The sequence below is a fragment of the Scleropages formosus genome, chromosome 24, assembly GCF_900964775.1.
Source record: "Scleropages formosus chromosome 24, fSclFor1.1, whole genome shotgun sequence".
Lineage (NCBI taxonomy): Eukaryota > Metazoa > Chordata > Actinopteri > Osteoglossiformes > Osteoglossidae > Scleropages > Scleropages formosus.
Window position 1 is genome coordinate 3,280,146 of NC_041829.1, and position 27,229 is coordinate 3,307,374.

General features: G+C 43.0%; 1 protein-coding gene across 2 annotated transcripts; it reads left to right on the top strand.

Annotated features, from left to right (window-relative positions):
* Positions 1-1,548: 1,548 nt before the first annotated feature.
* On the top strand, positions 1,549-26,498 carry LOC108936445 (calcium-activated potassium channel subunit beta-4-like). Of its 2 annotated transcripts, none has more exons than XM_018755800.1 (3): positions 1,549-2,501; positions 21,816-21,943; positions 25,443-26,498. In XM_018755800.1, exons 1-3 carry the CDS (start codon positions 1,968-1,970, stop codon positions 25,609-25,611), a joined length of 831 nt encoding a protein of 276 aa, XP_018611316.1. In that variant the 5' UTR covers positions 1,549-1,967; the 3' UTR covers positions 25,612-26,498. The 2 variants fall into 2 exon arrangements, with proteins under 2 accessions (XP_018611316.1, XP_018611315.1); XM_018755799.1 differs by lacking the exon at positions 25,443-26,498 and adding an exon at positions 22,190-22,417.
* Positions 26,499-27,229: the final 731 nt, after the last annotated feature.

The window sequence follows — 27,229 nt, forward strand, 5'->3', positions numbered from 1 at the left end:
GATGGCCCCCCACTGATGTAACGTTGTTAATTTATTTGTTCTTATTGATCAGGCTCCTTCTGCAGCACGGCTTTCGTGGTTTCTGCGTCCACTGCTGCCAGATTGTTGGACCACAGCAATGCATCAGGCCTATGTTGAATCAAAATTGACCCACATTTCTGCAAGCACATCTCCAATATATTCTCCAAGCATGGAGTGATCAATTTGAGCAGGGGCCCTGTCAGATGCCAAGGGACGTCGTCTCCCCACGCATTTTATAGCTACAATAGAATAACTTCTAAGGTCACTTTTGTTGCTGCTGTTATTTAGAGCCTGGGAGTATGATGGCCTGATATTTGAGGATGTTCTCAACACTGCAAGCTTGAGTTTGCTATAACTTGCATCTCCCAGAGACCCACTATATGGGCTTTCCTAAGTCTGCACCCTAACACTGTTTTTCTTCCATTCATTTATTATACTAATTCATCGGTAAATTATAATGGGGAATCTTTGCGATGCAACAAGGAATTTGTGACCACTTTTTTTTTTTTACTAGAGAAACGTGTCTTCGTTCCAGAGTAGTAAAATAATGGAGAGAGACTTGCAAACTGCTAAACATGTAGTCCGTTACACCCTGGTTTATGATATCAGGGACACCAGGGAAATTAATACAAAGTTTGAGTTTGTGGGCTTGGATTTTTATAGCAAGTCTCAGTCAGACACTAAACCACTTTGGGTGAATATGTCTACAAAGAGTAGCCAGGAAAATGAATGCCCTGGTTTGTTTGTACCCCATTTTTACACATTTTTTTTTGTTTAGGTTATTTGCTCTTTTGGTCATGTTGGGTATGAAATGGAGGCTATTTGTGTGGCCATCTGTACATTTTTTTTTTTTAAATAAAAAAAAAAAAACCTCCAGTGCTTTGCCTAAAACATGGATCTGTCAGTGGGAGGTAACTGGAGCATCTGCTTGTCCTGATGGGAATAAATAAAATAGGATAAAATAAGTTAAAGTGGGATAAAAATCAAAATAAAATATGAATAAATGATAATTTATTCAGGTGTCATGCTGCTGGGGAAAAATTAAACTTTAGTGGAAAAACTTATCCATAGACTGGCATGTAAACCTGCTTAAGCCAGTTAAAAGAAGGTCAGTAGGCTACTTCCCATAAACTTTAAAAAGTAGATATTTATTTTGAAATATTTCAACCAGGCTGAACAGATGTAAATGTAGGCCAGTGTGGAACCTCTGAGGAATAGTACAAAAAAGGGGGAGGGGGGATTTGATCAATGGCAGTAAATGTATAAATACCCTGTTTGTGGGCTCAGGTTTCCAGAGAAACCAATGCTGGAGATGACTTGGAGCCAGAACACCTGTTGAATGTACTTCTGTGATAGTCGATGCAAATATTACACATCTGGGTTCATTTCCTAAGATGTAGTTTTAAAAAAAAAAGCCCTCTGTGTGTGTTCAGTATTTCACTGTAGGTGTGGGAAGTGAGTTCTGCGGATCCTTTTGGTATGAATAGAATGAGTGGTTCCTATTCCTCTCTGGGCTCAGCAGTGCTTCCACAAGGCTGAAGCCCCCAGAGCTGTGGGGGGGGAAGCCCCTCGGACACACGTTCAATATTCATAAGTAGCAGAAAACGCCGCACTGGAGTTATTGCATTGAAATTCATTCTGTTCACATGGACTAATGTGACAGACGGTGAAAAACAGAGCTGTGCTGTTACTTTCGAGCGTCTGTTGCGTTACTGTCGTTCACTGTTGTATCCCGGAGCGATGCACGCGGCGAAGCTCTCACCGGAGCGCGCGCTCCCCCGGGGACCACCGGGGCACCGTCCTCGGCTGCACATCCTCCCATCGCCCACCAGGGACCCTCCTCGCTCCTCGAGGACTAGGCGCTATTCCTAGCTGCCGCTGAGCGTCGAGGACCTTTACCGTGTCCCACGTGCCGCGCCGCGTCCGGTCTTTCCCGCACAGTCCAGATGTGGACGGAAGCGCGCGGTCGCGCTCATAAATCTGCCGCGCGCGCGGAGGGACGGAGGGCTGCGAACGCGGCGGCGCTGCTGCCAAGTGCTGGCACAGGAGCTTCGGGCACGCAGAGAGCGGCAGAGCGCGAGAGAACTTCGAGGAAGGCACCACCCTCTCTGTGTGTCGCGCGCGCCCGCCCGCACACACGCCCCATGGCGAAGATCAGGGTGTCCTACGAGTACTCGGAGGCGGAGGACAAGAGCATTCGGCTCGGCTTGTTCCTCATCGTGTTTGGTATCCTGTCGCTCTTCATCCTCGCCTTCTGCCTGCTGAGCCCCACGCTGCAGAACATGCAGAGCCAGGCGGCCAACTGCACCGTGCTGTCCGCGCGCGAGCTCGACGAGCACTTCGAGTGCGTGTTCACGTGCGGCGCCGACTGCCGCGGCACCGCCACCTACCCGTGTCTGCAGGTGTTCGTGAACAACTCCGAGTCCAACTCGCCGGCTCTGCTGCACCACGACGAGCAGCAGCTGCTACTGAACCCCAAGGTGAGGCGCGCGCACGGAACACGCCAACATACAACACACACGGTTCCACGTTTACATGTTACGTTTGGGTTTTTTTTTTTTTTTTTTTTTTGGTGGGGGTGTTTTGTTTTTTTTCCGCTCCAGTTTGTGTTGGTACTCAAAAAAAAAAAAAAAAAAAAGGCGAGTTTCCCGCCGCTGAGCACGAGAAACGTCCTGAGGCGCACGGGAAGACACGGTCCGCAGGCTATTCTCTACGCGTTTCACTTCAATAATGTCTTTTGTTCTAGTACAAAAGCAATGGTCGTTTACTTTTCTGTGTTTTTTTTATTTTTTTATTTTAATAAACACCACGGAGTAAAACATATATCGTCTTCTCACCTTCATCATTCCAGGCAAACTAGTTGCTGCTGCTGCAGTAGTTAAGTACTCAAAACTAACTGTTTTTAACTAGCCAACTACTAACACTTTTTCCCCCTAGAAATTGAAACGGCTTTTCTTCCAATAAAACCACGTTTAGTTGAAAAAACTGTTTTGGCGGACACTTTCTCCGAGTCCAAGTGAACACGGCCCAAGTCGACCGAGGAGGAAGCTTCTCCTGTGTTTTCTCGTTTCGTTTGCTGGAACATACAGGAAAGATCGAGAAGGACAGTGCCAGCAGTTACACGGCAGTTCTAAATAAGGGAAAAGGGAAAACATTGACAGCCGCCCGCTTTATTGGTACGCTGCTCAGGGGGTTTGGCAACAGAGCCAGACCTTGTGTGTTTACAACTCAACAATGCGGATGCAAAGGTTCGTTCTGAGCTGCTGTGCAAGTTCTGCCCTAACAATCATGTCTTCAATGCAGAAGGCGATTTGAAACAAACACGGCTGCATGCATACCAGTACTTCATATTTTGAAAAAGATCCACTTTGTTTTTCGCTCTGGTAACGGCAAACCATTAATGAATCACGGAGGAGATTGAGCAAAGCGCACTCTGTCTGATGGGCTTTCAAGCTTCGTTATGAAGGTACAGTATTCGGAAGATGCCATGAAGTTTGTTTCCGGTGATGATGTGCCCAAGATCTGCCTCACTACTAGAACAACTGACAGCCCAGTACAGTACGATGCAACACCATTTAAGATGCCATAAACCAACTGGTGTCTGGTGTGGAATATCTGTGTAGCGATGGCAGTTGTTACTGCAGGTCAGATAGCAGGTTTGCACAATGCTACTCCTGTGCCGTTTCCTGTAATTGGTGCTTGAGAATATGCCCTGCTCTGGAGTTCAGCATAAAACTGTCAGATTGTGAGTCTTCGCTATCGCATGAGAGCTCTTCTTGATGATGTTCCGTCATTAGTCTTATTCAGACATGAGCTGTGGCTCATCTTCAGTTTGATTTCGGGGTTGATTAAAGCAGTGTTTGTGATATAGTAGTGCCACTGCACACTTATTTTTATAGAGCGCTCTTCTCACGCAGTGACACAGAGCGCTTTAACACAAGCATACAGCAAGAAAAATTGATACAAAGAAGACAGTCAAGTAATGGCTACCCTAATGAAGAACTTATTATAGAGCTATAAGTATACCTACTGGCCACCGGGGAAAGGAACAAAAACTTTCGACTGAAGGTTGAGGGAGAAAAAAACCTCTGGGGGTCCACGGGCCAGTGGTTGCCCACCCCTTCTGGGCATTCTAGAAAGTAACAATTTGTAAGCCAGTGTGTAACAAGTAATTATAATGTTGGTAAATGGCATCTTGGATCCCCAGCTCGGCATGGAACGTCTCAATCGTCATGGCAGATGGACAATCATCCTCTGTCAGCACGGGATTCGTCTGTCACCACTGGCTGGCCTCTTCAGGTCTTATGTAGCGAGGTAGTGCTCAACGAGAAGATAGGACAGAGTTAGTAATTTGTTAAAGTACATTTAAAATGCATTTTTATAAAGGTGATTTTTAAAAAAAAAAAAAAAAACCAAGGCAGGTCGAATTACATTACAAGGTGGAATGCCTGAGTGAGCATCTAAGTCTTTAGTCGGGATTTGAAAACAGAAACCGACGGGGCATTTCTGACAGAAACTGGTAGACTATTCCACAGTTTAGGTGCTCTATAACTAAGGGCGCGACCTTCTGCTGAGGTCTTGTTGATCACAGGTGCTTTAAGGTAACCTGCATCTAATGAATGGAGATATCGTCCTGGGATATAAAAATTAGTGATCTCTCAAAGGTAAGCCGGAGCAATGCCATGTATTGCCTTATAGGTCAAAAGTAGGATTGCGGTACAGCGGTATGGCTCACCATGCAGCTGTCATAACTTTTTAGTGCTTTTTGTAAGACATCACTGTGAATATTATCTAAACTGTTTTGTTCAGCTCCCCTAGCCAGGATGTGCACTCTGTAATATCTGCTTCTGCTGCTATGTGTGCCGTTGCATTCCAGCTCCTGATGGAGCCTGAGTTTAATTCATAGCCAAGGACAAATACTTGGTCTCCTTGTTTTTAATGGAAGCAGGTACCACAGAAACATCACTTTTAAAGTGAATAATTCATTTGCTTAACAGGTGTCCTGTAGTAAGTAACATTAAGGACTTTTTTTCAGTGACAAAGCAGTTTTACTGGAAGTAGGAAGCTGAACTGGTCTGGGTATGTCCTCTAGAAAGTAACCGTCACCACTAACTGATTAATTGATTTGGCAGCTTTATTCAGATATTTTTCATCAATTCTCCATTTGACTACAAAATGTACTGGAGAGAAGGTTTTTTTTTTTTTTTTTTAAATAGAAAAAACAAGACAGCTCTTCAGTGCTTTCACCTTCCATCATGGTAAAGAGAGGCTTCTTTTCTTCAGCTATGAGTGAGCTGCATAACAGAGGGCTGACCCTTTGGATCATTGGGTAATGGAAGTGCCCGACTCCTGGGAGATGCTTCCTTAGTGTCTTGATTAAGCTTCGGACTAATGAGCTGCTCCCTGTGCACAAATTGGTCTGACAATTTGTCGTAGCCTTTGATTTTGGTTTTATTCCTTCCATTTAAACTACAAGCCAGCTAAAGCTTTCCTGATATACTCCACAGTAAGACAGATTTAAGTCTTGAACAAAATCCAGCAACTTCAGTGTGTTTGCTTACTTTCCTGGTGAAATTTGTGTGACTGCAACAGCGACTAATTACATGAAAGAAACCATTGCAAACTGATACAAGTCTTCAGTCACAGTCCTTCCCCCTCAAATATGTTAAGGATCTTGAAAATGACCATTTATGTGGGGTAGTTGTGATCTGATACCTAGTATCTCAGATTTTGTTTTTTCCCCCTAGATAAAACATAGCTAATTCCACAGTCTGTTGTCTCACATCGCTTCATGTGGAGCAACAAGACCTGCCCATTGTGCACAATCAGTGGCCTACATTACAGCATGCTTGTCTCATTGCATGTGGGCTCACCATTTATTGAGATGCTCTTCCTGCCCTGTTGGGTTCTGTTTGTTGTCATGGTAACAGCAAAGCGGAACAAAAGTACTTGTGATTGGGTGGCAGTGTGTAATAAGGAATGGTCAAGCAAGCTGTGCCTGTACTGCAGGTTGTTAGCATTAATACAGTGGTGCAACTTGTAGCAAGAATTGAGAGTTCATTTCTTTCAACCAGTTGTTACTCCGATTACTTGGGTCCTTTTTCAGGAAGTCTCGTCATCGGATACATTACGTTTTGAATGTTAAAATGCTTCTGTAAAGATAGTGTTAGTGTAGATGCAGTGTTGTCAGCACTATGTTCTGTGACTTGTGCATGCTAGCTGGCACTGAACTTTCCTAGGCATGGTGTGGGCAAACATTTTTTTGTAATATAGATATTTCGGTGCTGCTGTCTTTTTAAAAAAAAAAAAAAAAAAAAAAAGCAAGGTTTTATAGTTTCAGTTTTTCTATTGAGACTATAAAATAATTCATACTTTATTTCTCAGACAATGTCTGATACATTCAGAGTTATACTGTGTGATCATGACCAACTCTACAGTTTTGGATGAAGTTGTTCGGGCAACAGGATGTGTATTTGCAGATGCAACACTGCCTGTGAAATGTTCAATATCCACTTGTAAGTCCAAATTCTAGTTCAAACCATGCAAGACTCTAATCTAGAAAAATCTAACATATCAAACCTTTTTAATGAATAAGGAAAGAAACCCTAGTTCTTGTTTGGTTATTCTTTTTCCTGCTCTCTCTCTCTCTCTCTCTCTCTCTCTCTCTGTGGGCTTTCTGTATGTTTGTATCAAAGACAAGAAAAGTAATTAGATTGCACATCATAACACAGTCCAATATTACTCTTAATAAAACCTTGCACTTTGTAGTATTGACAAAACCAAGTCTGCATTGACATTTTATATTGTTGTAGCTACAGTATAATGAGTTGGGATGGTAAGTCATCCATCATGCTGGGCTCATAGAGGTTGTGCATTAACATTTTTTTCATAAGTAGGTTAAATCATCTGCAACTCATGTTTAAAAAAAAAAAAAAAAAAACAAAATCCTGAAGTCACTTTGCATACTCACTATCAATTTTTCTGTTTAAAGCTAATTAGTGTTGTTGCCAAATAATTTTTCCATTCTCTTATCTATGTCTGTAATATTAATTGAACGATTAACATTAATTGAGCAATTCTTTCTTTTTTAATTTTATGATTTTAATTCCATATAACATCACTAATTATGACTTTTTGGTGCTGAATGAAAATAGCTGAGTGGCTTATCCAATGTCCTGCCTTCACCGCTGTTTAAATGTCACATTTGGTTTACCTAGTCTTTCATTTGAGGTAATGTACAGACCACAGCACTTTGAACCCCATCCATCTTCACTAAGCTCAGTCAAAATGTTGCTATTTCAAGTCCTGGGTCTGTTTTGGCTTTGTATTGAACCTGACAGCTTTCTTGTTTCAGAAGAGAGATGATATGCTCTGATTTGTTCCAATCCCTGGTTTTGAGATGCCAGTGACTGGGCTGTTCCTTTTCCTTTCTGAGCTCTATCTGTGCCCTCTAACCCCTCGGGTCTTCAGCTAAATGATTGCAGAGTGATGTCGTTTTCCACATCAAACCATGTTCTGTTCTGACATTCCCATTAACCTTGCAGTGGTCTTCAGCGGATTTGCCATTCCTCATTTCTATAATTACATGACCTTTCCACAGGCTTTTCCCACAACCTCCCATCATGCCCTTTCAAAAGGGCAGTGATAATTGCATCCATCTTTGAGACCTGTGTATAACACATATATTAATTAGAATATAGTATGTAGAATATAATAATATTTAACTGATAATGTGTTGACAGTTTTGTGTAAACATCATCCATACCATGTGAACAAGTGGTATTTTCACGGCATTACTGTTCTTGAATTCTTTCTATTTGTTACTCTAATCCCTTTGTTTCTCAACTGAAAGATTTTAGGTTTTTAAAGTGAGAGGAATGTATGCATTACTGTGAACAGTGGTTGTTGTAACTAGTTTTCTATTCCATACAGCTGGCTTAAAATTATTTCAGAATAAGTAGTAGGGTCCTGATTACTTGTGAGTGGAATTTTGGACTTATCTTCAGCCTGCACATTAACTGAAATGAAGAGACTTTTTGAATCCTCACTCTGTTTTTTTTTACACCCCATTAAAGATGTTTCCTTGTTCTCATTTCAGCCTGAAACGTGGCTTAACTACAACACTTATTTGTAGTAGATGAATTCCCTGCACCCAAACCACAAATATAAGGTGGACACAAATCTCCCACTTCTATGATGGGAGGACCCTAACACATTTCTGTTTTAAGTAGTTTATATCTTTCTAGTAGTTTGTACTATATATGTCGTTTTACTTTAACTCCGCTTCCTGTGCTAGGATATTGACACTTCCTTAGCAACAGGTGCATCTATGCACATGATTTGGTTTTGAATGAGAGAGCAGAGCAGGAGTGAAACGAGTTGTCATGCAGTTGCTAGGCAGTAAGGTCCTTCTTACCCATCCTCTTCCTTTTGGGAGAGTGACATGACTTTTGCATGTTGTTGACCTTTTTCAAACCCCTTTTCTCCCACTTTCAGTCATAGTTAATTATCCAGTTGTATGTCTCCCCTGGAAGCTGGCAGCCAGTCAGCTCCGGAGAAATGAATACAGCATACATCTCTGTGTATAATGTAAGCCAACGGCTTCTTTTCACTTCAATGCGGGCTTCATCAGACAGCATAACACACATAGAGGAGAGTGCTCTCTGCTTGATTCCACCTGAAAATGGACATTAGAAGAGTTCCAGTGCCACCTCACTACAGAGGGTGACAAGATGAGCGCTTGCAGTAAGACACAATTAAGAGAGACATCAGTCAGGAGCCCCCCCTACATGTAATAGTGGGCAATACAGACCACTGTTTGCCTGACTGCTTACAGGGTGCTTTGAGCTCAGCTGGATTGGCTGCATCAGCAATTGTTTACAGGGACTGAGGACACTGCTGTGAGTACAATGATAAAAATAATAAAATCCTTTGTTTTCAATACCTTTATGTCATTTTTTCGTTGATGGCCTTGTTCTCACATTGGAACTTATATGAGCAGATTACAGCACAAAAACAATGCTTGTAAAGGTGAAAAGTTTCCGTTCTTTGTAGGCTATCTTGCACGGGACTTTAAGTAGTAAGAATCTGTCTTTTGAAATGTCTTTATAAAAATGGCAAATTTTAGTCCTCTGTTTAAATTTGGTGTAAAACTAAAGATATCAGAATAACGGTATGAGATTAAACAAAAAATGCATAAACACAAAGTGTGGTCATTTAGTTTTCTGTTTGTCATAACAGGAAGTACACATACCTTGGAAGACCTTTAGCTGAATTTTTTTGTTACGATGGGAAGCTTTCAGTCTTTCTCTTGAACTGAAAGGGGACTCAGCAGGGATGCCTGTGATTTTGTTCCTTGCTGTTAGAACACAAAAACAAAAATGGCTTTTACCTGTGACTTATTGAGGTTATGCTGAAGATGGCATCTTTTTTTTTTTTTTTTAAATATTTATTGCCAGCGTTAGCAATCTGCTTATCAGTGGTCCTTCAGTCTTGCTCATTATTTTAAGTTTTTCTTGACTGAAGTAAGGAAAAGAACGCATTATTTTGCATTGACAAGAGCTGACTGAAGTTGGCCCTTTTGAGAGATGCCTTTGACTAAGTATCAAGCATGGTGTTTGATGTGAGTCTGTATATACAGTTTAATAGAGGTGACACTGAAGAAGATAATGATACCCAAGTCAAGGGCACTTTTTAGTGAAGAACTGCCTTGTAATTCTCTTTGGCTAAACTAAGACCCAAGTGTTGCATGTGATTAATGGTCAGAATGTGAGTGAGAGCCAGGCTAGGCTTATTCCTGCTCTGGTGCCTGGTTGTAGCTGGGAGTGGTGAGGAGGAGAGGTGGGTTGTCACAGGCAGGTGTGGTCGGTGGATGGCAATGTTTGTGTTGGCCATTGTCAGTTTTGGGAGTTCACAGGAGGCACCTGAGAGTGGTGAGTGATACTGCCTGCTTTTGCTCTGGGTTCAATGGGAGTGATGCTTGCTGCAGAGACCTGTCACGGTGTCTGGGGCACATTGGGACCATACGGAAAGGTCTGGTGGTGATGTAGTAACAAACACGGTCGTCCATGTTTTTATGGGTCCCCCCCCCCCCCCCCCACATAGTTTTTCTTTTACTGGAATTTGTATTAATGAGCAGTTTGTGATCTATGGACTCATTTTTATGACAAATTTCTATCAGTCAGCCTCCCTTCTCTCATGGGGTGTGAATTCTCCCATGCACCTCTCTCATGCTTCTTGTAAGTAACTCATTTTGTGACTTAATCATCTTTAATAATAATGAGCTGTAAAGCAAACAAGTTTTAAAGTACTTAAGCTTTCCTTAGCATTTTCAGCTTTAAAACTTGAAATTATGAAACAGGGCTTCTTGAAAGACAGTATCATTTAAAATAACTGATTTCATTTTCCTTTCAGAAGACTTACAACCTTACAAATAGTTCACCAGAGAGCAGCAGGCTGTCCAAGTGTCTCAGGCAGCTTGCTTAAATTTTTAATTGAATGAATGCAATTGTTTTGATAATTTATTGTGTGAGGCGGACAATACATTGTTAAATTCTGTTGAATCAGTCAACTCGTAGCAATCCTGTCAATAGTTGTCCTAAACTGTGTTCGGTCTTCACTCATACAGCAAATCATTGATAAATGTTCACCCGTAGCTATAGTTATTGTGTCAGTCTATTGCATTGCTGGTCTTCCTTTTTTGCATTGACCTTTGACGTTGTCACCCATGATGTCTCTTTCTACTGACCTTTTCGTGATGTGTCTGAAGTATGAAAGTTGCAACCTTGACATTTGAGCTTCCAGAGAGAACTTCCCTGGATCACCTCCAATACTGATTTATTTGTTTTTTGGGCAGTCTACAGTGTATGTTGCATTCTCACCAACACAGTAATTCAAAGGTATCAATCTTCTTCTTGTATTGTTTTTTCACTATCTCACTTTGGCATTCATATGATGTTTTTAGAAATACCATAGCTGGAACAAGTCAAATATGTGTGTGCAAAGATATTTATGCATTTGAAGACTTTAAGTCCTTTGCAGGCTTTCTACCCAAGTTGCTAGACTTCCTGACTGCTCATAATTTCATTGTGAAGCAGTATACCAGTTTGTATGTCATCTTAATCAAGACTGAAATTGATTTCACCACTTGTCTGAATGTTTTTCACATCAGACCCTTATGAGTCAGTTTTTTGATCTTTATAAGCATATTTCATATCGTCACTTTGAGCCAGTAATGTGGCATCATCAGCACAGTGAAGGTTGTAGATATCTGCAGCTAATTTTTTTTTGTCCTCATTTTTCTTCATACAGCCCCGTTTCTCTGTTTTTGTGTATATCTTGAATAGGTATGGGGAAAGTATATAGCCTTGTACGCATTTTAAAAAAAAAAAAAAAAAAAACTATTTTCCTTTTCTGCTCAATTTTTCCTTTTGATTTGATGTAAAGGTGAACTGGTATGCCCATGCTGATTAATATGGCCAAAAGTTTTTCATACAGTCAAAGGTCTTGCTGTAGTTAATGCAACACATATAGGTATTCTTTTGTTATTCTTTTGTCTTTTGAAGGACCGTATCTGCAACGGTGTCTCTTGTTCCTTGCCCCTTTCTGAATCCTGTTTGCACTTCGGACACTTCCAGTTCCAGGTATGGCATGGTGTCCTGGGCGGCACGGTGGCACAGTGAGTAGCACTGTTGTCTCACAGCGCCTCGCTGGTGCGAGAGGACATGGGTTCAATTTCTGTTCAGTCTGTGTGGAGTTTGCATGTTCTCCCTGTGTCTATGTGGGTTTCCTCCTATAGTCCAAAGACATGCTGTTAAGGTTCACCCATAGTGTGTGAGTGACAGAGAGAGTGTGTTCCACTGATGTATGGATGAGTGACCCGTTGTAAGTAGTGTATCTAGCAGTGTAAATCACCTTGGTGAATAAGGTGTGTGGGCTGATAACACTACATAGAGTTCATTGGAAGTCACTTTGGAGAAAAGCATCTGATAAATAAATGTAATATATGGCCTTAATCTCCACTAAATGATCCTGAATGGAATCTTGCTGGCATATGGACTGAGTGATTGTGCAATAATTTCCATAGTTAATCATATCACCTTTCTTCATGGTTGGCGTGAACACCGATCTTCTCCAGTCAGTCGGCCACAATGTTGTCTTCCAGATTTTCTGGTAGAGCTTTGTAAGCATTGTAACAGCCACATCTGATTGCTTTAATACTTCAGATGGAATGCTATCGGTCCCTTGTGTGTTGTTGTTTGACACAATGTTGAGGGTTGATTCAGCAATGTCTTCCATCACCAGTGATTCCTAATCATAAAGTACTGGTTGAAAAAAGGTTTTGAATGAATTTTAATTGTTTGTTTTTATGCAGTGATCCTCTCACACAGTGACAGAGTGCTGAACAAGTGATCAGCAGACATAACAAAAAGGTTAGATATACGTTAAACTACTACAAGACTTATACCAGGTATTAAAGTAATGTAAAATAATGTAAGCACTCTGGTCATGTTGAATCTACTTGGTGTTTGTAGTATAATGACTCCGTATAGTCTGACCATCTTTTCCTCATCTTCTGAGCATTATGCAACTTGGATCCTTGGGCATCTTTTACTTTCTGATTGGAAGCAGGAATTTTCTCTTCAGTTTTCGTAGTTTTTGGGAAGTCAATCCTGTTGTTTTTTGATAATTTCTCATTTTGTTTCCTTGCAGATATTGTAGTTTTTGTCTTGCCTTGCAGCGTGTCAGAACTTTTGGCTAAGTTTTGCAACTGTCTCTCTTATTCCACTGGCTATAGCTTTTCTACCTTTCTGAACAATTTTCAGAGTCTTATCAGTGATCTATTCTGGCCATTTTTCCTTTTCAGTTTTTTTTCAGGGGCTTTTTAGCTTCTTCAAGCATAACTTTGTCTTCCCAACTCCTCCTGGTACTCTGCCATTTCTGTCCAATGTGGTGAATCAGTTTTGCAGGCAGTCTTTATACTCCTGCAGTATGTTTTCTAGATCATACTTTCCCCAGACTTGGATTGCTTACTCGCTTTCACTAGCTTGTGATCTGTATCACTGACAATAAATAAAGGTAAAATATTAAGAAATTTGATCTAAAATATTAGAAATGGGGGGTCGTGGTGGCGCAGCAGGCTTCCTGTCCTGCGTGTGTCCCCTCTCCCTTTGCCCTTGTGCCCTGTGTTGCTGGGTAGGCTCTGGCTCGCTGCAACCCCGCTCGGGACAAGCGGTTGTTGACGATGGATATTAGATACTGTAGATATTAGAAATGTTATGTAAAATGACAGCCATTTTAATAAAGAAACCATATGACATCACTAATTGTATCATCTGCATTTTCATTTGTGATTTTCTAGCACAAAAACAAATCCTAAAATTCATGAGAAATAAAGCACAATAGCCCCAATATCTTGCACTCATTTTTTGTTTTAGGTGTTATGTTGGAATCTTATTGTAAGTATCCTTCTTTTGATGCAATACCCTGATTGCCAGGCTTTTTCAAAATTTACAGGTTTGTTTTAAACTTAGATGTTTACTCATTTTTGTTTTACCAGTAGGTCCCACAACTGGACAGATGTGATGTTATATTTTACCTATCCCTCACTTGCAGACCCCAAAAATTGTTGAGGCCTCAGGTTATGAGCCTTCCAGGTTTTTACAACAATTGCATTATGAGAATTGTCTCGTTAGTGTTCTAATATATAGTGCAGCTTCTTAAAGCACTTTACAGTAAAAATGTATATGGGTTATAACTAAAGGAATTTACAATAAAATTGCCATTTAAAATTAAAGTATTAAAAGAACAACATAATCCATTAATAACCACTTGAAGAATGCAGAACATCAGTGCTCTTAATGCAATTCCAGCAGCACAGGACATGTGGCAGGCTTCACCTCACTGGTCAGATGCCAGCACATTCCAATTACACACATAGTAGAGGCACCAGTTCACTTGACATGGGAAGAACATGCAAACTCCACACAGTGACCCTGGGAGAATTGAGGCACATGGTATTGATACTTCACCGTACTGCCCAGTAACAACAGAATAAAACAAAATAAAGACAGAAAATATTTGCACAAGTGATGAAAGGATAAGGGGGTAGAGAAAAGGAAGCACCCATGTGTTGCATACAGTATAAATGATTGTAAACATGTGCATCTTATGAATCGATTTTAAGGTTGCCAGAGCTGATCGGGTATTCTGGACTTGCTTAACTTTTGTTTTCCTCCATTTAAAAGCAAAGGTAGGAATTGTGCACCCATTTGTTCAAACATGCATCTTTTTGGGGTTGAGGAATACATTGTTTCCATTGAAAGAGTTCTGTTCAGTTCTGCTGCTGTGTAAGAAAAGTTGGTGAAAGTGTAGAGTGGACCACACAACAGATCCAGTAAGCCATTGAAGCTTTGGCATTTCCATTTTACTTCTGGACCTTTCTTAATAGTCACTCATATCAAAAGTTGCTTTTCTTTAATGAAGGAAATAACCTTTCATTAACAGGAAAAAAAAAAATGACCAGAGAGGTTGTTGAGGTGTGCTGGGTGTGAGCTTTAAGAGAATTGGAACTCCGCCATGCTTTTTCATCTAAGAGCATAAAACAAGGACAGATAGACCGAGGCAGGAGCAGGCAGCTGTGTAATGACAGTGGTCATTGAACATGTCCGTTTGGGACTATTACCAACCTCATTTTTGTATGGCATTACTGAGTGCAAGTGGAGGGGGTTCTCATTAGAACAGTGAGCATAGTACGAAATGACTTCACAAAATTTCAGGTAGAACAGCATGGGAAAAGTTAACATTTATTAGGGTGATTCTTCACTTGGGCAACGTAAGTGTCAAATAAGTGGTGGTAACAGTTCTTTCCAAAATCATACATTTCTGGTCATTGTTGCTTTTGGTTGTTTAATGCAGTTTGTTAGCTCATTGCTCAGTGCTACTGAGAAGACAAATCTGGGAAATGACTTGTGTACAAACTTTCATTTGTGTGCATTTCTTTGTGATCTGGCCCCTCAGCAGAAACAAGCATTCTTTAGTAGATTATGGTCATCGGGGCCCTGAGGAGTGGGGTCCCAGCCTTAATTCCATTTATACCTTTATAGCATCCTTCCTGGCAGCAGAGAAAACATAAGATTGCAGACAGAAAGCAATGAGAAGAGGTAAGAAATAAGTCATATTAATGACAGTGACAGAAGAGGACGTAGAGGAGAGGAAACAAAACTCCTGGGTTGGTAATGAAGAACACGACTTCTGGCAATCTAAGGCTGAGTATGGAAGGTGAGCAGGCAGAGCTCTGAATCATTAGTTGCTCCACTGGATGCCCAATATCTGGTTAGCAGTTAATCTTCAGTGGGTTAAGCAAATCAAGTGGTGCAGGTGGATTGTGAAGGACTGCAGCTATCACTCTGGAGAAGTTTGCCCTTGGCATGCTGGCACCTGATGGAATGGGAAAGGGTGAGCACATACGAACAGGTGCTACATCTAGGGACAGTTAGTGGCAGGACTGATAGTTCCAAAAGTATATACCTGTACATCACCAGTGGGTATTGAGTGGTGACAGTGGCCTGTTGTTTACACAACTCAGGATGTCTGCTGAGATTCTCTCACAGTTTTAAAGAGCTCCACAGCCAAGGTGGCCATGGATCCTACATGCCTCGGTTCCATGGTGCACCTGACAGGTTTGTGATGGATACTGGTGGGTACCGGTGGATATTGGAGCAGGTCTACAGAGCATGGAGGTTGTAACCCATTGAGTGTTTGCAATTCGGTACTCTTATTCATGTGCTTTTAAGATGCAGTCTTGCAGTTCTGGTCAGAAATGCTGACAGTTAAGAAACAAAGCCCATTTGTATGCCAGTGTTCTGTTGGAGCCAGCCAGGGAAAATGAATAGCAGTCCAAGGGTGAGATTTAGACCCAAACTGCTTCTGTTAAAGAGGTAAGGAATTAGAGAGTAATCAGCTGAAGTCTCATAATTTAGATTAATAAATGCCTTGTGGTTTAATTTAAGTAAATCTGAGTTAGTGTGTTATCTATGTTGTCATAGAATTTTGAGTGCCCACAATTACTGAGGTTTCTCTTACCTCTGGGTCTAGCAAGTGCATAGAAAATGCCTAACGCATGATTGTCTTTCTACTTTTGGATTCTTATGAATTATACCAGTCCCCTGAGATTTGCTGTGTTTTCAATGATCAGGCATTTCTTCTTGTTCCCAGAAGATTATCTTGTTTTCTCCTCAAATTCTAGATTTAATGATTAAGTAACAAACTATGATAGCAGAATATTTTGTGAATAAGGACAGTAACATGGGCAATGGCCCGGGTCACTTAAAAAGCTCCCTGTCCTTGGGCAGGGAGTCGTGATATGTCACTTCTTCAGGAATTATCCATCCGGAGTAAATGGATGGGGTGAAAACTGACTTAACTCCTAATCTCCCAGCAGATGATGTGGCCAGACAAAGCTGGCTCAGGTGGTCCTACCAGCTCTAATCGTGGAAGCCTCATTAGAAGAGGAATCCATTAATGGGAGCCAGACAGAGCAGCTGCACACTGGAGAATTGAATTGTCCTTCCAGTGACTGCGTGTCCCTGGAAGTGGTTGGAGCCTCCAGCTGAGCTCCGCGTTTTGTCGATGGGCAGAGAGGTGGTGCCAGATCCTGACAGATACTAGTAGAAAGCTTAAGTCTAGATGCAGTCAAAGCTTAAATCTCTCACAGCTCTCTGTAGGCCATGTGTGCCACTGACTGTACCTTCCACTTGGCAGCATGTTGTTATTCTTACCTAGGCTAGGCTTTGTTGGGGGTAGATGGACAGTAGCTTTAGCTGATGGCATAATGCTGGTGCTGCCTTGCAGACAGTGCTGTGGACATCTCCTGTATCATCCTAATGTTTGAAGTGTTCCTGAAGGTGGTCTGCTCTGGGTGAGTTGGTGTAACGGCCCCCTGGTGTACATTTGTACCAGATCTGCAATGGACTACACTGGTACTTGAATGTGCTGCACCCTATGTTGTTATGACCAGTCTTTTTATTTTTATTTAAATTTTTAAAGTCATACCTGCAGACTAATGTATGGGCTCTTCGGGCTTTAAAAGTTAATCCTGGTTGCTGGTGTTAGTCCTAACAGTCATCTGAATGGTTCCTCAATGGAGTGTTAATGTGAGGTGCTAGCCTCTGGTACAGGTGACCACCGCATTGCTGCCGTTAGGGGCTCTGGTTGCCTGTGATTCCTCCCGCCAGGTCTGTATGGTCCTCCCTCACTAAATGAGACGCATGCATGCAAAGTTCTTGAGCCACAGAAGAAAGAAACCAGTGCAGTGAGATGTCACTCTGTCAGCTGGCTGTTGTGGAAGAAGAATGTGTCACTGATCTTTCACAGGTTTTTGATACATGAAAGAGCAGAATTAATTTTTTGCAGACTTCTAAACATACTCTGAGATCTAGAAATCGCCACACGAAATAAACACAAAAGCAAGCACCAGGAACCCTTCAATGTTAAACTTAAATGTAGATCATGGAATATTGCTCCAGCCAGAATACATTCATGTTCCACACTTCCATTACACCAGTGTGACTTTAGCAGGCAAACAAGAAAGTTGTCTTTTGTTAAGCAAGTATACATTCTGCCATATGTCTATACTGTACAGTTCCTCAGTTTATTTAAGTGTGATAAATGTATTGTGGATGAACACAAAGGTTGTTGTTTTATGCCAGGAGGAGCCATTGTGCTCGAAGGTGACTGCTCGGTGTTTGTTTGGATTTGCTTTATTCAGTATAATGAAGAGAATCACACTGCTCTATACTTGCAGCAGCTCCATTTTTACTTGCATTTTTCTCCTGTCACTGCATAAATCTCCTCCTTTCCTCATGTAATGACAGTCGCCAGACGCTGCCGGGTGTGACTGAAGTAGGCTGTGATTCCAGGGATGGGGCTCATAAGGCGCCACTGTTCTTTCCCACACTCATGGTACAGTGGAACTTTTCTTTTTGCAGAGACACATTCTTTCCTGGGCTCGACACCCCTTCAGGTGAAAATGGCTGAGAAACTAAGAGCTGTGCTACCGGTGTGCTGGACATTGTTCTTATTGCTCTGTCCCGATTGTCCCCATCAGCTGTTTTGTTTATTAAGTGGGAGCAAGTGGCCACTTGCTCAGGGTGATCAATGTTTGACAGTTTTCCACAGACACATCTAAAGTGCTGTGGCACCAGTATGACTCACTTGTGCTGCTTCCGAGACTCGAGCAAGTAGGAGGCCTGCAAAACAGCTCAAATCTCCGCTGGTCATGGAGCTAATAGACTGTGCTGACAGTGTGACATGCAGAGGCAGAAGTGCATGTCCTCATGGGCTCCAACAGCTCCATGGTTTTAATAGCCTAATTTTGGTTTTAATGTTGCCTTTTATTGTGGCTTCCCATGGTGACCAATGGAAAGGAGATTCAAGCACTGGCCCCCAAATCATTATACTAACTTGTACAAGCAGACTCAAAGGTTTTTGTTTGCTTTTGCTCTATGCAACCTCATGGGATTGTGGGAAATGGGATTCTATTGGCTGGGAAAACAAGGATTGGTGTAAGGCTTAATCCTGGGACATACATGCGTAAAGAGCAACGCAGTCACTTCGCCTCACTCTCTTACACATCCAGTCCTGTAGATACATATGTGGTCGTGCATGGAAGGTTTTGGGTTCCATTCAAAGTTTTTTCACAAGATTTAGGTGATCAAATTAAGAGAGTCTCACAAGAGAAGAAATGGGGATGCAGTGAGTTGAAATTATGTATTCTAGGTTACTCTTCAACGTACATCTCGATGTTTCCACATCTCTTTTCTGTCCTACTTATGACGCAGCTCTGGGGATCTCTAGCCAAGGTCTGTACTTTGAGATGCTTCAAGTAAAACCTTTAGCATTCCAAATGCATCCCAGAACATGTCGGTGTTGCCATTCTCGTTTGCTGCTCTTAGGGAGTTTTCAGAGGTTGATTGAAAAGGTGATGTACTGTACCCACCTTTTATTTTGCATAGTAAACCTTTCTCATCAACAGGAGGTGATTGGTGCTACAACTGGGGCTGGGCTCGCTCAGGACATAGGGTAAGATGACTACTGTGTGATGTGTCAACACTGTTAAGTGGTGTGTGAGTATGAGTAAGAAAAGGTTGAGGTACTTTTGCTTTATCTGTTTTTTGGTCCATGGTGCCTGCCTGGTTCATAAAAATGTTGCCTTGTACACTGCACTGTCCCTAAATGTCCCCAAAGGACGGTGGTACAGTGTGTTTTGCTATGACTGCCCATACCGTGTCTGTACCTCCACAGCTGTTATCGTGTATTTATTGTTATATCCATCCTTCAAAGGCACAGAAAGAGCCATTTTAACACGGACCAAACGAAACTGATTAGTTGCCTTTTTGAATATGAATTAAAAAAAAGCTGAATACAAATACTAAGAGTTATTGAACTTTTTGTGTCTCTCTCTCGTTACCTGATTTATGAAGGTCAGAAACTGTTAATCTGTTTTTGAGTTGTGTGTCTTCCTGTCGTGACGGAAGTCAGAAATATTTCAGAACTTCGCAGAACCTCGTTTTTACACTTTAGGGAAATGCAGCACTCTGTGGGACAGGTGAACTTGTATGGTGTTTCTGCAGATTTAGCTGAACTTTCCAAAAATAGATCTGTAGGGGTGCTACAAAATGTGATGCTTTTGGGTTTTTTTTTTTTTTTTAAAACATAAACTACAGCCCATGGTTTGTTTAGCAAATGATCCCTTTGTTGATTGGTGGTGTATGTTTAGCTGAACTAACATTTACATTTATTCATTTAGCAGGTATTTTTCTCCAAAGCGACGAACATCTCAGAAAATACAATTTGTGCATTACATTAGGAGAAAGACAGACATAGTTGCTGATGTGATTAAGTAAACCTAGTTTGTTTCTTTGCACTTTATGCACTGATTTTCATCGCACAAGTAGGTGCACAAAACTCAGGATAGACTAATCCTGATCACCTTCCTACAATTTTTTTTTTATTTTTTATTTTATTTAAACGTACACAAACATTTACATACAAGAGTAGTGGCTGTGTAAAGGCTCATTTCGGAATGATCATAATGTCACGGTGCATGAATTTTGAGAAGGAAACTAGGTTTGCTTGAGACTTTCATGTCTGCAGCTATGTCTCCTCTTAATGTAATGCATAAATTGTAATTTTGTTGAGATGTACGTCGCTTTGGACAAAAGCGTCTGCTAAATGAATAAATGTAAATGTAATGAAAGCTGGTTACCACATAAAAGGTAAATCGGAAGTATACTCGCTGTATACTGTCGACTTGGAGCCTTTGCCCTTCTGGGTACAAATACCTTTCAAACTGCTGTTCCTATTTACTAAAGGGAACACCATTCCATTTCATGTCCACTTTTATCTGAGTGCTGGAAGGAAGGGGTCCACTGTTCGTTTAATATGAGGGTTTGCTTTTCTGTTGCTTAGGTGCAGTGAATGTGAAAATACACAAGTGCCACATTGTGTAATGTAGACATTGTGTAGCGAACACCTCTGTACAGCTCTGTCTTCGTGAAACACCAGTGTGACACATCTGTCTATAAGCCTCACACTTCATTACTTTCCAAGTGTGTTCTGCACCTCTGAGTCTTGGAGCACCTCTCCAAAATTGTCAGCAAAAATATTTTGAGCTGCATCCCCCCTTCCCCCATGTCCTGTAGCACATTTTGGCATGAATGGGGGAAGAGGGGACGGATGCAACACGTGCCATTTGAGGCTGTGTCATGTGATGTTAGCGAATGGCGCAGGAGCTCTTGAGCCACTGTCTCTGCATTTCCATGGAAACTCCTTGAAATCGTGTGTGGTGTGCCCTTCACGTGCAAATCACACACCAGAAGGTCTTGGTGAAGACCCGGGGGAGGGGGTCACCAGGGATGTTCTTTTCACATTCCTTCTACCTTCTGCCTGCTTATTTCTTCAACATCTCAGAAGTTCTCTTGCTGCTTTTTACAGAGGGCTGGGTAGAAGGTCCAACCAAAGTTGTCCTTTTGTGTATTGCAAGTATCAAGGACTGACATATAAGCATGAAAACCCAGAGTATTTGCGGTAAACAACTGGTATTTATTTTTACGCTCTTTTTCTCTAGCAAAACAAAGGCAACCCGTGTTTACACTGCCGTCCAACAGGTAGCAGTAAAGTGCAGCCAAACAAAGGAGGGGGGGAGCTGCCTTAACTCACTTCTGCAGTGTTTACAGCTCGTGTGTGTCGTTGATGAGTGTTGGTGATTCAAATAGCACCAGGAAGAAGAGTACCGTTTCCATGGAGACGAAAATGGAGCTTAAAGTGACAAGAAGATGAACATTGTATTTGCTCATATGGGACGAACACATCAACAATTTGGATTGAATAGGTGTTTGTGGGGATGACTAGTTTTTACTTTGAGTCACATTGTTTGCAGCTTGAAGTTTAGAAATGTATTCAAATAACTTTCTTTGACGAAAAATCTGAGATGTTTACAAAACTTGCAAAATGTGTGAATAAATTGATAGACATCAGTAACAACTTATTACTGATTGATACTTGGAGGGGGTTAAAAACTCATGCTCTTTGTTAGACCTCCAGTCCTACTTGTGTTGGGAAATTGTGAGCCAGTTAACATACATAAATGCATTAACATGAAATGGAATTAATTCAATGGTGTAGTAACTATCATTTTGTTAGCGCAGCCTGCTTATAGCGACTCTTTTCACTGTAAACAAGTTCAGCTTCCTTGACTAGTGTTTTTCTGAATTCTTTCTGGTGGGTTGGCCCAGTGCTCCTATGTTCCCAAGTGTGAGAGGGACAACCAGAAGAACAAGGAGAAGGTGCTGGAGTGGCTAGACTTCTGGACCTACAACATGAGCTCCCAGTCCTTCACCTGTTTCTTCAATCAGCAGCGAAGGTGAGACCGTCCTCAGGTATCCATGGCGCTGGGCCAGGCCCTCCTTGCCCAGGCTGATGAGCGCATACACTTCATCAAGTCCTCGAATGGTGGCTACAGCAAGACACCTATGTTCCGGTGGGCACATCCCTCAACGGGATGTTTGAGCCTCTCAGTCTTTGGGTTCTGAGGTTATCGATTGGATGCCTAGTTGATACAGTGGCCAATGAGGACGTCATTAAATTTTCCCTTCTTTGCACATTACAGATCACATGGTTCTGTGCAGGAGTGTTTTGGTCCATTGGAAAGATATCCCATCCCCTCGATCCATGTTGCAGCACCACCCGGCCCTGCGCGCAGAACCATCATCTACCTGTGCGCATGCAGGACACACTTCCTGTCTATAGGCTTCGGCAGCCCCTTCCTAAGTGGTGCTTGAGCTGCATGGCCTTTTCTCTTTGCTGCTGTATTTTGTTCAGTGTGTGTGTGCGCGTTTGCCAGAATAAAGTGACTTTTTATTATGAGCCGTCGTCTTGGCTTTTGGAGTCAGGTGAAAGTGCCACCTAAAGAGTTATCTTGTTTATGGAGGGACTGAAAGTTTTTGGTTTCCAGCCTTTAGTAATTTAGTGCTGCTCTTTGTTGAGGTCTTTTTTTTAATGCTGCCTACTGCAGTGCCTCCTCGCCTTTCTATTCCTTACCGTTCTGTTCCATGACTACTATTGCTTCTTCTCAGTATGTATATTTTGCTTCCCCCCCATACAGAAAAATTAATCATTACACAAATCACATCATGCAAATGAGATTTTTTTTTTTTTTTTTTTTTTTTTTTTTTCCCCCCCCAAAATTTTTCTGTTATTTAACACACATGCACACTGTCTGAAACCACTTGTCCTGAGCAGGGTCTCGGCGAACCGGAGCCTAATCCAGCAAGGCTGGGGGGGGGGGGGGCATACCCGGGGGGCAGGACTCCAGTCTGTCGCAAGGCTTGAACCCCATACCTGCCAGAGTGTGGGACCCGGCGAAACCCACTGCACCTCCCCCCCCCAGCTATTTTTATGAGATCCTCAAATTTTCATTTGGGCAGTGATTAGTGAGGATCCCCAGTTAAGTTTTGTTCCTCAGGTTGGATGAAGATTTGCGATCACGTGGAGCCCTGCGGCCACGTCACCTTCCCTGAGGTTGTCATGGGAAACGCACGTTAATGATGATGTCCTCTGGGTATGATGTGTATAATCATTTTGAAATGAAGTTCACCTCGGTCACTGAGGCAGCGAGTTCCAACAGATGCTCCCCAGTCCAGGGACGGTGTTGCTATAGCAATGTCAGTGTGATGTGACAGGGACACCTGCATCTGTAGACCAGCTGTGTCTGTTGGTGGGGGGGGGGGGGGTTGTCTGTCATTCCTTTTCCATGGGTGCCACAGTGTGTTTTAAACAGACTGTGTTCTGAACACCCTCCCCCAGTGGCTGTGACCTGAAGTGTGTCTGTCACCTTTGATAACCATCACTCTCAAAATGACCCTGCCACTTTGGGGAAATCCACTTCCCATTCACAGTTGTCATAGCTCCAATTGAAGGTATCTTTCTGGGTGCAGTTGCATGACTGCTGACCGCTCTTGATTACTTACAGACCTTAATCCATCAGAGTTTTCCCAAGCATGAGGTTAAACCAGTCTGTCTGCGGTGTAATTTTTGTACCGTCGTCCTTTCATTCTTAGTTACTTTGGGCCTCTGCTGCTGTTTCCTCATGACAAGGTTACATTCTGTAGAAAAACGAGCTCACTTTGTACAGAGATGTTTCTAGAGATTTCTCATTGTTTGGGACAAGTCACAGTTCTACTTTTTTCTGAATGAATGATCACTTGTGATTCCTATGTAAAGATATTGTTGCTACGAAAAGAATGGCTGAAACGTGAAATGAAAGCAGAACTTGGAAAGGGGCACATAGGTGGACACTTAAGATTCAGCAGTGCCAAAGCTGGGCTGGGAGTGCTCCACTTTTTTAGGAGGTGAGAATCTCGTTGGGCTGCGCTGTTGATGGGGGCTGGTCTCCCGGGCCCCCCGACCCCCCCCCCCCCATACCTTTTTTTTCTATCCTTTAATTAACATATTTGCACAGGCACCCATCGAGCAAACGCAGGCCAAGACACGCTCTGCATGAGCCTCCTCGCAGCTCATGTTGCACAAATGGCAAAACACATTTGTTTGCAGTATTTCTACTGAGCAGTGCCTCATTTATATTGTGTTCTCTGCAACGACTGTCTTCTCTATCATAGATCCAGCCTTCGAGCGGCACAACATCCGTTAGGTCTCTTGTTTTCAACTGTTAAACAGACTTCGTCTGAACACTTAGTTGGGAGACATGATCAAGCTCTCCTCTCTAAAACGCTTTGCCACTGGCTTTCGACAGTGCTGCGCAATACAGCTTTGAGGACCTTGTTATGGTATTTCCACAGTATTCCCGTCCACCCCTCCTCCGGACATCAGCAATGCCTCCACTGCGATTAGACCTGTCTGCTCAGAACGTTGATTTGGTCCGAACCGCTTGTTCCCATTGGGGCCCGCTTGGCGCCAGCTGCCGCGGCCTATTGCTAGCGAGCCCATGCTGCGCAGCCCTAGCCTTGCGTAAATCTTGGCGAAAGCCTGAAATCCTTCTGGCAGCTCTGACCTGCTGCTGTGTAGAGCCTCACAGGCTCCTGGCTGGAGCAGAGCCAGTGCTGCGTGGTTGGTGGTGGTGGTGATGGCGATGATGATACATCGGAGCTCGCAGGGAGCTCCTCCTCGCTCAGGCCGTGGGGGTTGGTGTTTCTGCTTGATAGGGAGTGAGAGGTGCACGATACCTGCTAGCTTGTCAAATTTTGGCTCTTTACACTGCATCTCATACGTCACCTTGGTGTCATCTGCGTTTCTGTGCTATTTTCACTTGTTGCTATTAGAATGTGTGTTTCTTTACACATTTACCTCATGCTTTTCTCCAAGGTGACTTCCAGTGAGTTACGCATTTTTGTGTAGTTGGGGAATTTTCACTGTTTTAAATCAGGGTACATACCTTGACCTTGGGCACTACAACTGGAGGTGGGATTGAAACGTGGTTCGGTCAAGTGCGAGGTGGTGGTCCCCCATGTTCTGGGTGTTCCCTGCTGCACCACCCCTCCTTTGTTGTGACGTTTTGTTTCAGCCCTGCTCTGTGCCCTGTTGTAGAATTTCCGTTACATGCACACTTTTGTGTTTTGATCATGAATTCAATGAAAAAAGAAATCAGAAGCTCAAGGTTTGATAAGTTCAGTTTTTAGCCTAAAGCTCTTCTTTTAAACATTGTTTTCATGGGATTCATTTTCTTATTTATTAAGAGCTGGTATCATCCTTTAAAAGATCATTGCAAGGCATTCTGCAGGACTTGAAATTGTAATATCTGTCATTAAACTCAAAAAAATGGAAGTTTTGAAACGATGATGATCTTGTGGCGATGGGAATGGGCAGGATGGTGGTCCTGACACTCCTTGCTGTCTCTGACTCCCCAGGCCGGACGACGTGCTGTGGAAGCGTTCCCTGTCCGAGAACGTGCTGCTGCACTGCGTACTCTGGCCCCTGGTGAGCCTCCTACTGGGCACGCTTATTGTACTGCTCACGGTATGCGCCCGCAGCCTGGCCGTTCGCGCTGAGGCCCTGCAGAAGAGGAAGTTCTCCTAGGAGCCGCCAGGGGGTGTCGGAGAGCCTTGCACCACACAGCGGGTACACCACTACAGCAAGGCTGCCAGTGATGGACGAGTGCAGCCTGGAGCTGGAGGACCTCGCAGCAGGACGTGTTGCATTTGGCGAGGCTGCATTTTATGGTGCGCGATACTGACCTTGCTGGAAAGGCTGTTCTTCACCCCCGGTGCTCCGCGACACAGACTCTATCTGCTAGCATCACTGAAATCTGTCTTAACCATCTGCCTGTCTGTTTTTGGTTAATGTTCCTCCAAGCGGTAGGCCTATTGTGCTTATTCAGCAGCAGCAGCGAACCATGGCTAGAAGATTGCTGGGGACCACAGAATCTATTCCTTCATGTTTGGTGTGAGTAATATATGCAGTAACTCAGTAAACATAACTGGCTTAGACTGCAAAACAACACAGTGCTGTTTTCTAACCATTCTTTGTTATGTGTGTCTGGGCAGTCTTTGGTCTCCATGGTGACTGACTAGACACTGTGTCCTACGCTGGGTTGCTCTCTTATCTCCAGTTCCACCCGCCTTTGGAAGTCACTTTTAAATGCCGAGGAGACTTGTGGTGCTGCGGGAAGAGACGACGCATAGCTAATGCGAACCTTCAAACCGCTTCCGATTTGTGTCCTTTGGCCTCGGGTCCTAAGTGAAATCAGTGAGCACTTTGTTGAATCGCAGTCCCCTGCCAGTGAAGAAGGTGAGCAAATGAATTATTTTCGTGTACACGTGTAATATATAAGCTGAGTTCAACAGAGGCCATGTGCCATAGGTCACAGTGTGCCTGGGCTCATTTATGAGCCGAGGTTCCAACAGTACAGACACAGCTGAAGGTGGAATGTCTTTGTTCCGTACAGCAACAAAAGATTGTATCCCAGGGCAGGGTGAAACCATGCTGGATGTAAACGTTTATTTGAATCGGAGGGTCTTTTTTTTTTTTTTTCGCGATTGTTGTCTTTAAAGGAAGCCTCTGTGATTCCAGACTCCGGTTTTGCTCCATTTGGCCTCTGGCAGAAAGGCCATGATAGGTTGTATAGTTTTTGTCATAGAACTACATGGTGTTCTATGTCTTTCTCCTCAATACTTTGGGGGGGGGGGGGGGGTGACTTGGGAGTTGCCTGTCACGAAAAAACGCAACCCTTCTCGCGGCTACTGCTCGCAAATGAAAAGAGACAGAGAGATAGTGCATATACTGTTGGACAGAGGAAGGAACACCGCATCAAACGAGATATGAGTTGGTGCTGCCGGTTCAGCCTGAGCGAGCTGGCAACGTTGTGAAAATGTCCGTCTGCCTCGTTATGGAGTTGCTGCGCGTTCCTCTACATGTCATCACGTTTGAGCCACGTCACAAACCGTTGACAGCACCTCTGTTCGTTGCTAGAGAGCCGCGCTATCGGACACGTATGGCGCCGCAGGAAAACCTTCATTTACACTGAGGTAAGGGGCACGAAGGCGGATCAGCGAATTAAACATTTCAAAGATGCCCAACAAACACAAGGCGAAGTACTATCGCGCCCGACCAGCCTCTGGGACTCAAGACACCAGCACAGACACCGGCTCAGCGAAACAGTGAGCAGCGTGCGCGGGAGGCTGCAAAATCACCTCAG